The following is a 17402-nucleotide window of genomic DNA, read 5'->3' on the forward strand; positions in this document are numbered from 1 at the left end:
AATAGCTAGTTCAATGGTTCAGGTACTGTCATTTGCCTTGGAGTACCTGGAGCAGCCGAATTGGGTGTCCTGATGCATGAGGTGGAGCAGGGGAAAGCTTGGCCCCAGCCCAGCCGAGGAGACAGACCTGTTAATGCATCGCTCCTGGCTCTGAGTGGAGCCTTTCCATTTTTCTCCTTCCAGTGTGTCCCAGTCTGCAAGGATTCAGTGGCAGATTCAAACATGAGCAGAGGAGCGGGGCAGCAGAGTAAATGCGACAGATGCCTGTAGTCATTTATATTTCCAAGCACGTGGCTCTCTCTCTCTTGCTCCTTCTTCCCTCTGCCTCTGTGGCTTCTCCTGGCGAGGGAACAGGAGGCGTCTCGCAGCCGACAATGAAATCTTGGCAGCTAATTGCAATCATGGGAGATGCCCTTCAGGTAAGGCAGAGAAAGACTTTAAACAATTAAGGGCAGCTTGCGAGAGAAAGAGAGGGAGGGAGGAGGGGAGGGGAGGGGAGGGGGGGCAGAAATGCAGAGCTCATTGTGCGAGCACTGCTGGGACGATGTGATGTCGGGTCGCTTGCTGCCTTTGCTATTGTTTCTGCTGAATTGCAGAACATAAAATAATAGGGAAAAGGTTAGTGTTGACTGGTAGCTCGGCGATGGGGACGAGGACTGTGGAATAGCAGAGACATGTACTGTAACAATGCAGAATATGATGTGCATGGGAGCTGTGTGTTTTATACCTGCGAGTTTTAACCCTGTCAGGATTATGTATTCAATTGTGCTGCCTTTTATTTCATTTTAATTATATGAGGTTCCTACTGTGCTGAAGGCTGAAATAGTGCCCCATTGTCCAGGTTAGTTCCCTTATCCCCCTTCAGTTTTCTGGAATGGAAGGTTATATCCATGTAGCATTTTGTACTGTGCTTGTTTTAATTCATCGCCACTAATTTGTTTCCAGCAGCCAGGATATATCTGATCAAATGATGATGGTGAACCTTGTGATGGACACACACAACGTTATTCATTCCAAGGGTAACTAACCTGTGTGGTAAGATCACACAGCCAATGTTTAGGTCTGCTGCGAAAATGCTAATACGTCTCTCAAAGGGGTTCACAATAACAATTGGTTTGACTACAAAGGAGAGAATTGCATTTCCTTTGTGCCAAAGTATTGGGCTCAGAAGGACATTGAAAACTCCGCCAAGCCCATCAACTATTTAGTATCTCCCTGTTCTTCCCTTGGAAAAACCCCATCTGTTGTTACAGCCCGATGAAGTGCCAGATTCTGGAAACTGTTGAGTTTGGTTTAAAAAAAAGCAGAAAGGTGAAACTGAGCCAGTGAGAAGGGGAGGGAGGTGATGTGTGTCTAGTGTGTGCGCCTTTTGTATTTGACAAGAAACAGACAGAATTTTGACCCAAAAAAATGCATTCAGAAGCAAATCGGGTGGAGAGCTTGCAGAATGTGAGTCGTGAAGAGAATTTGTTGAACGACATGTTTTGCAACCGAACTTTATATTTTAAATTTTTTTTTTTCTTTGCGACGCATTTTGATCAGTGAAGTGTGTAGTCCTCTCACTCACGGCCTGGAATAATAAATGTGAATTTCAATATTAACTCCAATGTATGGGGTTGAAGAGGCAAGGACATGAGGCATTAACATTGACGTGTGTAGTTCTAGAGGTTCGAGATTCAAGAGAGTTTATTGTCATGTGTCCCTGATGAGACAATGAAATTCTTGCTTTGCTTCAGCACAACAGATGATGCACTAACGACAATTGGGTTTCAAGGTAAACATAATTTGGTTTCATCATTAACTTTAAAAAAAAAAAATATATATATATATATATATATAAGTAGTTTGCTGGTAGTTTGCTACTGATTGAATCTGTTCAAATTGCATGATGTGTGAATTCTTGATAAGGTGGAAGATTTTTTTTAATGTGGTACAAGTCATCGTACGTTTGTTTAGTGTATCTGGTGGGGCAGCATCTATGGAGCGAAGGAAATAGGCAACGCTTCGGGCCCGAAACCCTTCTTCAGTCCTAAGGAAATAGGCAACATTTCGGGCCCGAAAACCCTTCTTCAGACCGAAATAGGCAATGTTTTGGGCCAAAACCCTTCTTCAGACCTAAGGAAATAGGCAACGTTTCGGGCCGAAACCCTTCTTCAGACCTAAGGAAATAGGCAACGTTTCAGGCCGAAACCCTTCCGGGTCTCGGCCTGAAACGTTGCCTATTTCCTTCGCTCCATAGATGCTGCTGCACCCGCTGAGTTTCTCCAGCAATTTTTGTCTACCTTTCGATTCTCCAACATCTGCAGTTCCTTCTTGAACATGTTTGTGTGTTGCGACTGTTGGCAGAACCGTCCTGGGATAAATAAAGTTCTGTCACATCGTATTGTAATAAACATGTACTGTGAAAGTTAAACTGAGCCAGCCAGCTTCAACCTGAGAAAACACAACAAAACAACCCAAAATCTGACTTGCAAATGGCGTCTTTGTCTTGGAGTGATAAATGGCAGTGATGTTGATTGTGTGTGTATCGACTAAGTACTTACAAACGGGCACATAATTAAGCATGCATGTTGCTAGAATTAGACTTTTATGTGTAAGTGATCTACAGTGCGTATAAACTCCAGGCAGTGGAGGTAATTGGAAATGGTTTGATGTAATGGCATTCTGTGTTTAGATCGGGGTATCTTGGCTTCAAGATGCCCGGAGGTCACTTTCACCTCTGCCCTGTTGGACAATATATTGATTTGTTCCATCTTTTACAGTTTAAAAAATATATAAATCATGTTTCTCTGGGAATCTAAATAGTTAGATGATTAAGTTATAACATTGGATGGAAGCTGCATACCAAATCTCGTTGCACCTCTGTGCAATGACAGTAAAATATATTATTATCATCATTATATTATATTATATTATTTATTTATTTATCTGTCTATTTATTTATTTAAAAAAAAATATTTTTATTAGAAGCAAACACATATTATAAACATTTCATGTATATCATTATGAATTATTATTATTATGCATATTATGGACGCTGTTTAGCACACCACCAATGCCAGGTGGCGGGGGTTACGGGGAGAAGGCAGGAGAATTGGATTAGGAGGGAGAGTTAGATCAGCCATGATTGCCATGATCAGTAATGATCCCAGGAATGAATAGGTTAACCCAGTGAATACCAACCTGGGGCCATATGCGTGGCAAATTTCAGGGGGCCACAGAAAAATTTGGGGATTTAGGGGGCCACAGGTTCAATGAAGGGGGCCACTTTTTTTCCGCTAACAATGTCAGGGAGGGCACAGAAAAATTAAAGAGCCCAAGGGGGCCATGAGCTAAAAAAGGTTGGGAACCACTGGGTTAACCTATGATGGGCGTTTGTCGGCACTGGGCCTGTACTCGCTGGAGTTTAGAAGAATGAGGGGGGGAAGACCTCATTGAAACAGACAGAATAATGAAAGGGTTCGAAAAGAGTGGATGTGGAGAGGATGTTTCCACTAGTGGGAGAGTCCAGGATTAGAGGTCACAGGCTCAGAATTAAAGGTCATTCATTTAGGAAGGAGATGAGGAGGAATTTCTTTAGTCAGAGGGTGGTGAATCTGTGGAATTCATTGCCACAGACGGCTGTGGAGGCCACAAGTCAGTGGATATATTTATGGCAGGGATTGATAGATTCGTGATTAGTACGGGTGTTAGGGATTATGGGGAGAAGGCAGGAGAATGGGGTTAGGAGGGAGAGATAGATCAGCCATGATTGAATGAGAGTAGACGATGGGCTGAATGGCCTAATTCTGCTCCTGTCACTTATGACCTTATGACCTTACGTCATGCTTTGGTGATGCAATGACATTCTCTCCCGCTGCGAGTATTAATGCACAGCTTTTAAATATAATTTGCATGTTGTGAGTCAGCGGGACATCTGGTAACTTTGTTAAAATACTTGAAGAGAGTCGAGGCTGCAGAATTGTTATACGTACCAGCAGTGGAACCCCATCAGTTCAGAAGTCACAGGAGCAGGATTGTCCAATTGAGAAGGTCTCTTGCCCAGAGTAGGAGAATCGAGGACCAGAGGACACAGGTTCAAGGTGAAGGGGGAAAGATTTACTAGGATCTGAGGAGTTATTTTTTCACACAAAGGGTGGTGGGTGTATGGAACGAGCTGCCAGAGGAGGTAGTTGAGGCTGGGACTATCCCAACACTTAAGAAACAATTAGACAGGTACATGGATAGGACAGGATTAGAGGCATGTGGGCCAAACACAGGCAGGTGGGACTAGTGTAGATGGGACATGTGGGCTGTGTGGGCAAGTTTGGCCGAAGGATCTTTTTCCTCGCTGTATCACTCTATGACTCTAGTTAGGCCATTCGGCCCATCAAGTCTACTCCACCATTCAATCATGGCTGATCTATCTTTCCCTCTCAACCCCATTCTCCTGCCTTCTCCCCATGACCTTTGACACCCATACCAATCAACTATGAATGAATGAATAAGTTTATTGGCCAAGTATTCACATACAAGGAATTTGCCTTGGTGCTCCGCCCGCAAGTGACAACATGACATACAGTGACAGTTAGGAATGAAAATAAAACCATTAAACATTGAGAATTAATAATAATAATAATAATAATAATAATAATAATAATAATAATAATAAGAATAATAACCTCTCTGCCTTATAAAAAACCCACTGACTTGGCCTCCACAGCCATCTGTGGCGAAGAATTCCACAGATTCACCGCCCTTCTAGACAATAGACAATAGACAATAGGTGCAGGAGTAGGCCATTCGACCCTTCGAGCCAGCAACGCCATTCATTGTTATCATGGCTGATCATCCCCAATCAGTACCCCGTTCCTGCCTTCTCCCCCCATATCCCCTGACTCCGCTATTTTTAAGAGCCCTATCTAGCTCTCTCTTGAAAGCATCCAGAGAACCGGCCTCCACCGCCCTCTGAGGCAGAGAATTCCACAGACTCACCACTCTCTGTGAGAAAAAGTGTTTCCTCGTCTCCGTTCTAAATGACTTACTCCTTATTCTTAAACTGTGGCCCCTGGTTCTGGACCCCCCCAACATCGGGAACATGTTTCCTGCCCTTAGCGTGTCCAAACCCTCAACAATTCTACTGAAGATTCCTACTTGTTCTAGTTTTGCAGGCCCAGTATGCAATAACGCAACAAATAAACATTTAATAATCTATCATATAATGAATTAGACATTAGTAATACAAGGTTACCAGACTGTCACATTGTGTAAAACCAAAGTCTGTAATCCAAAACGAAACTCATAGTGGATCACAGTTGCTGAAGTAGTGATTAGTTAAACATAATTAAGATGACATCCAGAAGATAGACACAAAATGCTGGAGTAACTCAGCGGGGCAGGCAGCATCTCTGGAGAGAAGGAATGGGTGACGTTTCAGACTGAAGAGTGTCTCAATCTGAAACGTCACCCATCCCTTCTCTCCAAAAATGCCGCCTGTCCCGCTGAGTTGCTCCAGCATTTGTGTCTATCCCCAGCAGTATACATAGAAACATAGAAAATAGGTGCAGGAGTAGGCCATTCGGCCCTTCGAGCCTGCACCGCCATTCAATATGATCATGGCTGATCATCCAACTCAGTATCCTGTACCTGCCTTCTCTCCATACCCCCTAATCCCTTTAGCCACAAGGGCCACATCTAACTCAAGTTCAAGTTCATGTGAGTTTATTGTCATGTGTCCCTGTATAGGACAATGAAATTCTTGCTTTGCTTCAGCACACAGAACATAGTAGGCATTGACTACAGAACAGATCAGTGTGTCCATATACCATAATATAAATATATACACACATGAATAAATAAACTGATAAAGTGCAAATAACAGATAATGGGTTATTAATAATCAGAGTTTTGTCCGAGCCAGGTTTAATAGCCTGATGGCTGTGGGGAAGTAGCTATTCCTGAACCTGGTTGTTGAGGTCTTCAGGCTCCTGTACCTTCTACCTGAAGGTAGCAGTAAGAAGGAAACTCCCTCTTAAATATAGCCAATGAACTGGCCTCAACTACTTTCTGTGGTAGAGAATTCCACAGATTCATCACTCTCTGTGTGAAACCCTGGAACATTCTATATGGCTGTGTAATATTTTTTCTTTCCTGTATATTTATTCAGTTTGTGGAGATGCCAGTATGTTGATGAATACTCTGAGTTTACTTTAGTTCCGAGACACAGCGCGGAAACAGGCTCTTCGGCCCACCGAGTCCGAACCGACCAGCGATCACACTATCACACTAACACTATCCTACACACACTGGGGACAAATTCTCACAATTAACCTACAAACCCGAACATCTTTGGAGTGTGGGAGGAAGAGTGCTTCAGCCTGAAACGTCACCCATTCCTTCTCTCCAGAGACGCTGCCTGTCCCGCTGAGTTACCCCAGCATTTTGTGTTACCTTCAGTGTCAGCCAGCATCTGCAGTTCCTTCCTACACATAAGATGACTCCCAGTCAGATGAGATGGCGTTTGTCTCAGACACTGTGGGTCGAGGGGCCATGTTCTAACTTTAAGAACCTTGGCTGATTAACCAGTTCTCACTTACCAGTTCTTTAATTTCGTGGTTAAGGAGTTGTCTTTACTTTTGGATTGACTTTGTATGTCCATTTGTTTTCAATGTCACAAAGATAACCTTCAGACAAAAGGTAGAATTTCACAGGAGGATTATTAATTGATTTAGAATCCATTCTCTAAACTCCCCGCCTTTATCTCAGAGTGCTGGCAAATCAAAGCACAGTTTATAGACAATAGACAATAGGTGCAGGAGTAGGCCATTCGGCCCTTCGAGCCAGCACCGGCATTCAATGTGATCATGGCTGATCATCCCCAATCAGTACCCCGTTCCTGCCTTCTCCCCATATCCCCTGACTCCGCTATCTTTAAGAGCCCTATCTAGCTCTCTCTTGAAAGCATCCAGAGAACCGGCCTCCACCGCCCTCTGAGGCAGAGAATTCCACAGACTCACCACTCTCTGTGAGAAAAAGTGTTTCCTCGTCTCCGTTCTAAATAAAGTTTATTTCTTCACATATTGCTGCAACCAAACTTTAATGTCAAAGTTTTTAGGTTTTAGGTTTTTAGATTTGTTTTTGAAGGGATTGTTTTTAAAAGGATAGCCTCCCATTTCTTTTCCAGAGAGGAGAAGGCAGGAGAATGGGGATAGGAGGGAGAGATAGATCAGCCATGATTGAATGGTGGAGTAGACTTGATGGGCCAATTGGACTAATTCTGCTCCTATCATTTATGAACATGAAATTTCCTGTTTGGGTTAGAGATATAGCGTGGAAACAGGCCATTCGGCCCATCGAGTCCATATTGACCAGCGATCAACCGTACACTAGTTCTATCCTACACGCGCCAAGGACAACTAACAGAGGCCAATTAACCTACAAACCTGAACGTCTTTTTCACACAGAGAGTTGTGAGTCTGTGGAATTCTCTGCCTCAGAGGGCGGTGGAAGCCGGTTCTCTGGATACTTTAAAGAGAGAGCTAGATAGGGCTCTTGAAGATAGCGGAGTCAGGGGATATGGGGAGAAGGCAGGAACGGGGTACTGATTGTGGATGATCAGCCATGATCACATTGAATGGCGGTGCTGGCTCGAAGGGCCGAATGGCCTACTCCTGCATCTATTGTCTCAGCGGGTCAGGCAGCATCAGAGATTGATGGAGAATCTGCACATTCCCTCCACAGATGCTGCCTGACCCACTGAGTTCCTCCAGCACTTTTTTGCCTTGCTCAGGGTCTCAGCATCTGCAGTTCCTCGTGTCTCCTCTATTCACTACTCCTGCGTCTATTGTCTATTGTCTATTGTCTATTGTGGGAGGAAACCGGAGCACCTGGAGAAAACCCACACGGTTACAGGGAGAATGTACAATCTCTGTACAGACAGCACCTGAGGTCGGTATCGAACCTGGGTCTCTGGCGCTGTGAGTCAGCGACTCTACCACTGTCCCACTGTGCGGCCCCAGACTATTCACCTGAGTGCGGCCCTGTTATGGAGTGGTGAGTCCATGCCAGCCATTGTCATTTACTTGTCACCTGTAATCATTGAATGCACTCGTACAATGTGAAGCAAATTGAAATTATTAGGTTTGAAAATCGATGCAGGGCTCAGTAGTTTGTGAACTCTCATTATTGTAATGTACTGACATAATCGGAATCATGAGAGAGCAAATTCCATCTATGATTTATGATACGTTCTTGTGTAGTAAAATATCTCCACTCGGAATTAATAATTATGTGTTGATACTTATGAAACCTCCTGGTCCAAACGCTCAGGTTCATCTCTATGGTTGCATTTCACGTGAGATAAAATCAGTTTAGTTCATTGTCACGTGTACCGAGGTGCAGTGAAAATATTTTGTTGCGCGCTAACCAGTCAGCGGAAAGACAACACATGATTACAATCGATCCGTTTACAGTGTGTACTGTGGGTACATAAGGGAATAACGTTTAGTGCAAGGTAAAGCCAGCAAAACTCAGTCAAGGATAGTCCGAGGGGCATCAAAGAGATAGATAGTAGTTCAGGACCGCTCTCTGGTTGTGGTAGGATGGTTCAGTTGCCTGATAACAGCCGGGAAGAAACTGTCCCTGAATCTGGAGGTGTGCGTTTTCACACTTCTGTACCTCTTGCCCGATGGGAGGGGGGAGAAGAGGGAGTGGCCAGGGTGAGACTGGTCCTTGATGATGCTGCTGGCCTTGCCGAGGCAGCGTGAGGTGTAGATGGAGTCAGTGGAAGGGAGGTTGGTTTGTGTGATGGTCCACAATTCGTCCACAATTCGCTGCAATTTCTTACAGCCCTGGATGGAGCTGTCCCCAAAGCAATGGATGTGGAGAAGATGTTTCCACTGGTGGGAGAGTCTTAGACCAGAGGTTATCGCATCAGAATTAAAGAACGTTCTTTTCGGAAGGAGCTGAGGAGGAATTTCTTTAGTGAGAGCGTGGCGAATCTGCGGAATTCATTGCCACAGACGGCTGTGGAGGCCAAGTCAGTGGATATTTTTTAAGGCAGAGATAGATAGATTCTTGATTAGTACGGGTGTCAGGGGTTATGGGGAGAAGGCAGGAGAATGGGGTTAGGAGGGAGAGATAGATCAGCCGTGATTGAATGGCGGAGTAGATAGAAACATAGAAACATAGAGAATAGATGCAGGAGTAGGCCATTCGGCCAGCACCGCCATTCAATATGATCATGGCTGATCATCCAGAATCAGTACCCCGTTCCTGCTTCCTCCCCATATCCCTTGATTCCATTAGCCCTGAGAGCTAAATCTAACTCCCTTTAGAAAACACGATGGGCCGAATGGCCCAATTCTGCTGCCAACATTCATGATCTTATGATCGTATGACTGGGCAAGGATAGCCTCCCATTTCTTTTCCAGTGGGGAGAAGGCAGGAGAATGGGGATAGGAGGAAGAGATAGTTCAGCCATGATTGAATGGAGGCGTAGACATGATGGGCCGAATGGCCTAATTCTGCTCCTTTCACATGAATTTATGAACTTAAAATATGAAGGTCTCTGATTTACTAATCACAGTCACAATCTTGACCCTCATTGTTATCCCTTCTATAGTTGACTCGCTGAAGACTTAGGCAATAGACAATAGACAATAGGTGCAGGAGTAGGCCATTCGGCCCTTCGAGCCAGCACCGCCATTCAATGTGATCATGGCTGATCATCCCCAATCGGTACCCCGTTCCTGCCTTCTCCATGTTCTATGTTCCATGTTCTATATTCTATGTTCTGTTCCATGTTCCATGTTCCGTGTTATGTTCCATGTTCTATGTTCCATGTTCTATGTTCTATATTCAATGTTCAGTTCCATGTTCTATGTTCTGTTCCATGTTATATGTTCCATGTAATATATGTTCAATATGCTGTCCCATGTCCCATGTTCCATGTTCAATGTTCCATCTTCTGTGATCTATGTTCTATGTTCCCTGTTCCATGTTCCATGTTCCATGTTCGGGTTGCTTTACAAGATAGCATAAGATATCATTCTTTGGAGAATGGGAAACCAAATGAGTTGTCCCTGCCTTCTTTCCCCTCTGTCCCATGTCCTATGATGTTGGGGGTTGTTGGAATGTCGTGTTTCTACCTGAGATGATCCAATACCGAACCAAATGCTGGCCCCGGCACTTATTTCCCTGCCTGCGTTTGTTTTCAGTTAGCTGGAGGGAACTGGAACACAAATGAGTGTTTGTTAAAAGAGAACGTTCTCCTTGGAATGAAACCGCCTCCAGTCAAAATTAAAGAAGTGCGCGTTGCAATTAGAACCCTCTGATGTTTAACACTTCATTCTTTTCCTCACATTTACTGAGCGTGTAGCCAGCTGCAAGGTGTTTGCTTTCATTTATTGCAAATGCACTAGAGGTTCCAGGCCGAGACAATCCACTGTTTTCATTTGCACAAACAATTTTAATTAAAATTCTGATTTCTTTTCTGTCATTTTGTTTTTAAGGCTATTGCAATAATTGTTTTTTCGAGACCATGCTTGAGTGGAACGTGTCGAGCACCTGTGTCATTGCTCCAGGTAGATTGGTTTGAGCATAGAATGGGTGCAGCACAGAAAGAGGCCATTCGCCCATCACATCCGTGCTGTCCCACAACCAGAGCAACTCGCCAGTGCTATGTGTGCAGGAAGGAACTGCAGATGCTGGTTTACACCGAAGATAGACACAAAATGCTGGAGTAACTCAGCGGGGCAGGCAGCGCCTCTGGAGAAAAGGAATGGGTGAAATTTCGGTCTGAAGAAGGGTCTCAATTTGAAACGTCACCCATCCCTTCCCTCCAGAGATGCCGCCTGTCCCGCTGAGTTACTCCAGCATTTTGTGTCTATCCCCAGCACTATATCCTGGAACATTCTATATAGCTTTGTCATAATTTTTCTTTCCCATATATTTATTCAATTTGAGGAGATGCCAGTATGTTGATGAATTCTCTGAGTTTAGTTTAGTTTAGTTCCGAGACACAGCGAGTCCGAACCGACCAGCGATCACACTATCACACTAACACTATCCTACACACACTGGGGACAATTTTTACAGAAGCCAATTAACCTACAAACCCGAACATCTTTGGAGTGTGGGAGGAAACCGCAGTAGACAGTGAAAACCCACGCAGGTCTCAGGGAGAACGTGCAAACTCCATACAGGCAGCACCCGTAGTCTGGATCAAACCCAGGTCTCTGGTGCTCCGGTTTTCTTCCACATTACAAAGACGTACAGGGTTGTAGGTTAATTCACTTGTGTAAAATTGTAAATTGTAGGAACTCAGTGGGTTAGTGTTAGTGCACGGGGGGGGGGGGATCGCTGGTCGTCACAGACTCGGTGGGCCGAAGGGCCTGTTTCTGCGCTGCATCTCCAAGGTCTAAAGAAAGTGCTGTAGGAACTCAGCCCTTTGTGCACAGTTTTGGTCTCCTAATTTGAGGAAGGACATTCTTGCTATTGAAGGAGTGCAGCGTAGGTTTACAAGGTTAATTCCCAGGACGGCGGGACTGTCATATGCTGAGAGAATGGAGCGGCTGGCTTGTACACTATGGAGTTTAGAACGATGAGAGGGGATCTTATTGAAACATATAAGGTTATTAAGGGTTTGGACACGCTAGAGGCAGGAAACATGTTCCCGATGTTGGGGGAGTCCAGAACCAGGGGCCACAGTTTAAGAATAAGGAGTAAGCCATTTAGAACGGAAACGAGGAAACACTTTTTCACACAGAGAGTGGTGAGTCTGTGGAATTCTCTGCCTCAGAGGGCGGTGGAGGCCAGTTCTCTGGATACTTTCAAGAGAGAGCTAGATAGGGCTTTTAGATTAGATTAGATTAGATTAGATTCCTTTATTGTCATTTAGACCTTTCGGTCTGAACGAAATTTCGTTTCCCTGCAGTCATACATATAATAAAAAACGACAAACACAATCAACACAAATTTAACATCCACCACAGTGAGTTCACCAAACACCTCCTCACTGTGGTGGAAGGCAAAATCTTAAAGTCTCTGTCTCTTCCCTCTTTGTTCTCCCTCTGCGCCGAGGCGATCCAGGCTCCAGATGTCGTGATGGTAAATCCCGCGGCTCAACCGTGCTCCGCGAACGGGCCGGTTCAAACTCCACGGGTGGCCGCTGCAGCCGCCACCTCTTAAAGATAGCGCCACCTATTTCCCTCGCTCCATAGATGCTGCCTCACCCGCTGAGTTTCTCCAGCAATTTTGTCCACCTTAAAGGATACAGGTGGCACAATATCGTATCATTTTTGCAGAGCAGTTATGTTGCCTCTCAACTCCTCTGATAGAACTTTCATGCATCAGCCAGGATCAATTAGCAGTTAAGTAAAACCAACAGGCGATGATTGCGTTTTCTCCTCATACATTGAGAAGATAATGACATGGAAATGTGACAGCACGAAGGAATGATTGATGTGCGACGTGCCCCGTGTCCCGAGACTCGCAGACGTTTCTATTGTCGAGCTGGAGTATTGTTGGCCGGTTCTGGACTCTGCCTTCGAGAAGGATGTCTTAAGGGAAGGAATTCTTAAGGGATTGGACAGGCTCCGAAAGTGGCGGCGCTGTTGAACGGCTGCGGCTCGCCTGCAGTCCGTCTGTCTTTACTTTTTTGTTGTTGTTTTTTTGTCTTGTTTTAGTGAAATTTTTGGTTATTAGGTTGTGTTATGTGTGTGGGGGGGGTGGGCTGAAACATGGTTTTCTGTCTCTCCCTTCGGGGGAATGCGACTCTTCTGTCGTATCCCCACTTCTCTGCCTCCGTCTGCGCTGAGGCCTAATGGCGGAGCTGGCGGCCTCCAACCTGCGACCGACCTCGAGGCTCCGGAGGCAGAGCCAGCCAGGACTCACCAACGCGAGGCTGGTCGACTTCGGAGCTGTGGCGGCGTTCGGGCGCTCTAATGGCAGCGGCACGACTCGGGGCTGAGACGGCGCTCCGGTGAGGGTGGCCCGACTCGGGGCTGAGACGGCGCTCCGGTGAGGGTGGCCCGACTTGGGGCTGAGACGGTGCTCCGGTGAGGGTGGCCCGACTCGGGGCTGAGACAGTGCTCCGGTGAGGGTGGCCCGACTCGGGGCTGAGATGGCGCTCCGGTGAGGGTGGCCCGACTCGGGGCTGAGGCGGTGCTCCGGTGGCTGAGGCGGCGTTCCGGCGACGGCGACATGAATCCGGGGCTCGGCCGCGGGCCAGTGGATGACATCGTCGGGAGCTCGCAGGTCACAGGTTGGTGCCTGTTTTCCGGAGCTCCCACGGCAACAGCTGCGTCCGCTGGACTGGAGGACGGCAGCTTCGACCACCCCCGGGCCGCGGAGCTTGGACCGGCCCGTTCGCGGAGCTTGGTTGGGCCGCGGGACTGACTTACCATCGCCCGGTGGGGTAGCAACATATCGCCTCAGCACAGAGGGAGAAGAGGAAGGAAGAGACAGTAACTCTAAGATTTTTGCCTCCATCACAGTGAGGAGGTACCTGGTGAACTCACTGTGGTGGATGTTAATTTGTGTTTATTGTGTGTTTTGTTGTTTATTGTTATATGTATGGCTGCAGGCAACGACATTTCGTTCAGACCGAAAGGTATGAATGACAAATAAAGGATCAAATCTAATCTAATCTAATCTAATCTTGATGCAGGAAAAATGTTCCCGATGTTGGGGGAGTCCAGAACCAGGGGTCACACAGTTTACGAATAAGGGATAAGCCATTTCGGACTGAGATGACGAAAAACCTCTTCACCCAGAGAGTTGTGAATCTGTGGAATTCTCTGCCACAGAAGGCAGTGGAGGCCGATTCACTGGATGTTTGCAAGAGAGAGTTAGATTTAGCTCTTAGGGCTAACGGAATCAAGGGGTATGGGGAAAAAGCAGGCATGGGGAAGTGATTGGGGATGATCAGCCATGATCACATTGAATGGCGGTGCTGGCTCGAAGGGCCGAATGGCCTACTCCTGCACCTATTGTCTATTGTCTATTGTTTTCCTATCGAGTCCACGTCACAAGACGAGAAGTTGTTCAGCCAGAGCTGGGCACATTTCTCGGCATCTGCACACAATGGTGTCTGCCTTGTCGCTTCTTGTGCTTCTTGTGCGTGGTGGTGGAAAGATTGGTGGAAACAGGGCCGCGATCAACGTGAACGCTCGTTCCTTGACCCCGCGGTGGATGTGAAAGTCTTAGAGAAACATAGAAACATAAGTGCGGGTGTAGGCCATTCGGACCTTCGAGCCAGCACCGCCATTAAGAAGGAGATGAGGAGGAATCTCTTTAGGGTGGTGAATGTGTGGAATTCTTTGCCACAGAAGGCTGTGGAGGTCAAGTCAATGGATATTTTTAAGGCAGAGATAGATAGATTCTTGATTAATACGGGTGTCAGGGGTTACGGGGAGAAGGCAGGAGAATGGGGTTAGGAGGGAGAGATAGATCAGCCATGATTTGAATGGCGGAGTAGACAGAAACATAGAGAATAGGTGCTGGAGGAGGCCATTCGGCCCTTTGAGCCAGCACCACCATTCAATATGATCATGGCTGATCATCCAGAATCAGTACCCCGTTCCTGCTTTTTCCCCTGAGAGCTAAATCTAACTCTCTCTTGAAAACACGATGGGCCGAATGGCCTAATTCCGCTGCTATCATTCATGATCTTATGATCGTATGACTGGGCATGGATCTGCTCAGGGCCAAACAGACTTCACTGACTTAATTGAGATGTGCGATGGCGTATTCAGGTTGATGCTGGACGTTCAGCTCTCTCGCTGTAGAAACATGTTAGATGAAGCAGCACAAGATTGAAGCTCGGCGGATCAGTGTGGGAGTGGCAGTGTGGACGTGAAATTAGCTGAGAGACAGAGTGAGCTGTTGTTTTACAATGTCTGACATAAACTAATGATCCATGTTTGGGGATAATTGGGAAACTAGTTTCAGTGCAGACTATAGACACAAAAATCTGGAGTAACTCAGCGGGACAGGCAGCATCAGAGATGGGATGCAGACCATCAGGCCCTGGGGATTTATCAGCCTTCAGTCCCATCAGTCTATCCAACACCATTTCCTGCCTAATGTGGATTTCCTTCAGTTCCTCCGTCACCCCAGATCCTCTGGCCACTACTATATCAGGAAGATTGTTTGTGTCCTTCTTAGTGAAGAGGGGTAACTTTTTCACACAGAGGGCAGTGGGTGTATGGAACGAGCTGCCAGAGGAGGTAGTTGAGGCTTTTTGTGTCTATCTTCGGTTTCAACCATCATCTGCAGTTCCTTCCTGTAGACCAGTGTGTTAGCACTTGTCGTTTGTACTTGTGTTACACTTGTCACTTTACCTCCCCCCCTTGACTCCATCCAAGGACCCAAGCAGTCGTTCCAGGTGAGGCAGAGGTTCACCTGCACCTCCTCCAATCTCATCTATTGCATCCGCTGCTCTAGGTGTCAGCTGCTCTACATCGGTGAGACCAAGCGCAGGCTCGGCGATCGCTTCGCCCAACACCTCCGCTCGGTTCGCAATAACCAACCCGATCTCCCGGTGGCTCAGCACTTCGACTCCCCCCTCCCATTCCCAATCCCTGACCTTTGTGTCCTGGGCCTCCTCCATGGCCTGAGTGAGCCCCACCGCAAATTGGAGGAGCAGCACCTCATATTCTGCTTGGATAGTTTACACCCCAGCGGTATGAACATTGACCTCCAATTTCAGGTAGTCCCTGCTTACTCCCTCCTTCCCCTCCCCTTCCCAGCTCTCCCACAGCCCACTGTCTCCGCTTCTTCCTTTCTTCTCCCCGACCCCCCCCCCCCCCCACCTCCACATCAGTCTGAAGAAGGGTCTCGACCCAAAACCTCACCTTTTCCTTCTCTCCAGAGAGGAGGTAGTTGAGGCAGAGACTATCCCAAAATGTAAGTAACATTTAGACAGGTACATGGATAGGTTAAATATAGAGGGATATGGGCCAAACGCAGGCAGGTGATACTCGTGTAGGTGGGACATGTTGGTTGGCGTGGGCAAGTTGGCCCAAAGGGCCTGTTTTGAAGCTGCATTAGTTTATCTTTCTTTAGAATAGCACAGCACAGGAAAAGGCCCTTCAGCCCGCAATGTCTGTGCCGTACACGAAGCCAAGCACAACTAACCTCACGAAGCGGTGGGCAATTTATAGGTCAGAGCATCGGTTAGTTTAGAGAGACGGCGCGGAAAAGGGCCCTTCAGCCCACCAGGCCCGCGCCGACCAGCGATCCCCGCACGTTAACACTATCCTACACACACACACTAGGGACAATTTTACATTTACACCAAGCCAATTGACCTACAAACATGAACGTCTTTGGAGTGTGGGAGGAAACCGAGGATCTCGGAGAAAACCCACGCAGGTCACGCAGAGAACGTGCAAACTCCGTACAGGCAGCGCCCGTAGTCGGGATCGAACCCGGGTCTCCAGCGCTGTGCGGCAGCGACTCTACCGGCGCACCACCGTGCCACCCGAAGACACGGCCAAATCATGTCACCTTCATCGAAGACGGTCACTAAATGCCGGAGTAACTCAGCGGGACTGGCAGCGTCTCTGGAGGGAAGGACCGGGTGGTGTTTTGGGGTCGAGACCCTTGCCCCCCCCTCGATGTGGGACCTGGGTGACATCTCTCGTTGCTCCTGCACCAGAGGCACATCGTTAGTGGTCCACACACGTACGCCAGTGAACTTTAAACTCCGGATGCACTGAGTGTAGAGTGCGATGGGAATGCTCACATCCTGACACCACCTTGTTCAATGATGATGTTTACACAGGTGAACGACCACACGTCCAGCTGCCTTGTCATCGACACAGCAATCCCAGCAATTGATTCCATGCTGCAGTCACGAACAAATGCCGTGCGACTCGATGAATCTTTCATCTGTCGCCTCCCCTGTGCTTTGCCTCCTCGATCCAACACGATCTCTCTCCAGCTTGACCCTGGGTAACAACCTCTTCAGATCCCCCCTCCCTCTTCACCCCCCCTCCCTCTTCACCCCCCCACCCCCACTCCAGACACGCGTCTGTCTATGAAGACCACCCTGAGCTGTTCAGTATGCAGGAAGAAAGTTTAAATCAATTGATTGGGTCAGGACTTGCTGAGACAATAGACAATAGGTGCAGGAGGAGGCCATTCAGCCCTTCCAGCCAGCACCGCCATTCATTGTGATCATGGCTGATCATCCACAATCAGTACCCCGTTCCTGCCTTCTCCCCATATCCCCTGACTCCGCTATCTTAAAGAGCCCGATCTAGCTCTCTCTTGAAAGTATCCAGAGAACCGGCCTCCACCGCCCTCTGAGGCAGAGAATTCCACAGACTCACCACTCTCTGTGTGAAAAAGTGTTTCCTCGTCTCCGTTCTAAATGGCTTACCCCTTATTCTTAAACTGTGGCCCCTGTTTCTGGA

At 47.1% G+C, this 17402-nt stretch overlaps 1 protein-coding gene across 6 annotated transcripts in view; it reads left to right on the forward strand.

Moving 5' to 3' along the window:
• Positions 1-232: 232 nt before the first annotated feature.
• The window catches only part of rbfox1 (RNA binding fox-1 homolog 1), a 778480-nt gene continuing 761310 nt past the window's right edge, over positions 233-17402 (forward strand). The window contains exon 1 of one of the 6 annotated variants that reach the window (XM_033041154.1): positions 233-419. In XM_033041154.1, the coding sequence (XP_032897045.1) occupies positions 252-419 (168 nt within the window). In that variant the 5' untranslated portion in view covers positions 233-251. Of the gene's footprint in view, positions 420-549; positions 619-17402 lie in introns of those variants that run through there. The other 5 variants (XM_033041151.1, XM_033041153.1, XM_033041156.1 and 2 more) reach the window with 5 other exon arrangements.

Source organism: Amblyraja radiata, chromosome 22, assembly GCF_010909765.2.
Source record: "Amblyraja radiata isolate CabotCenter1 chromosome 22, sAmbRad1.1.pri, whole genome shotgun sequence".
Lineage (NCBI taxonomy): Eukaryota > Metazoa > Chordata > Chondrichthyes > Rajiformes > Rajidae > Amblyraja > Amblyraja radiata.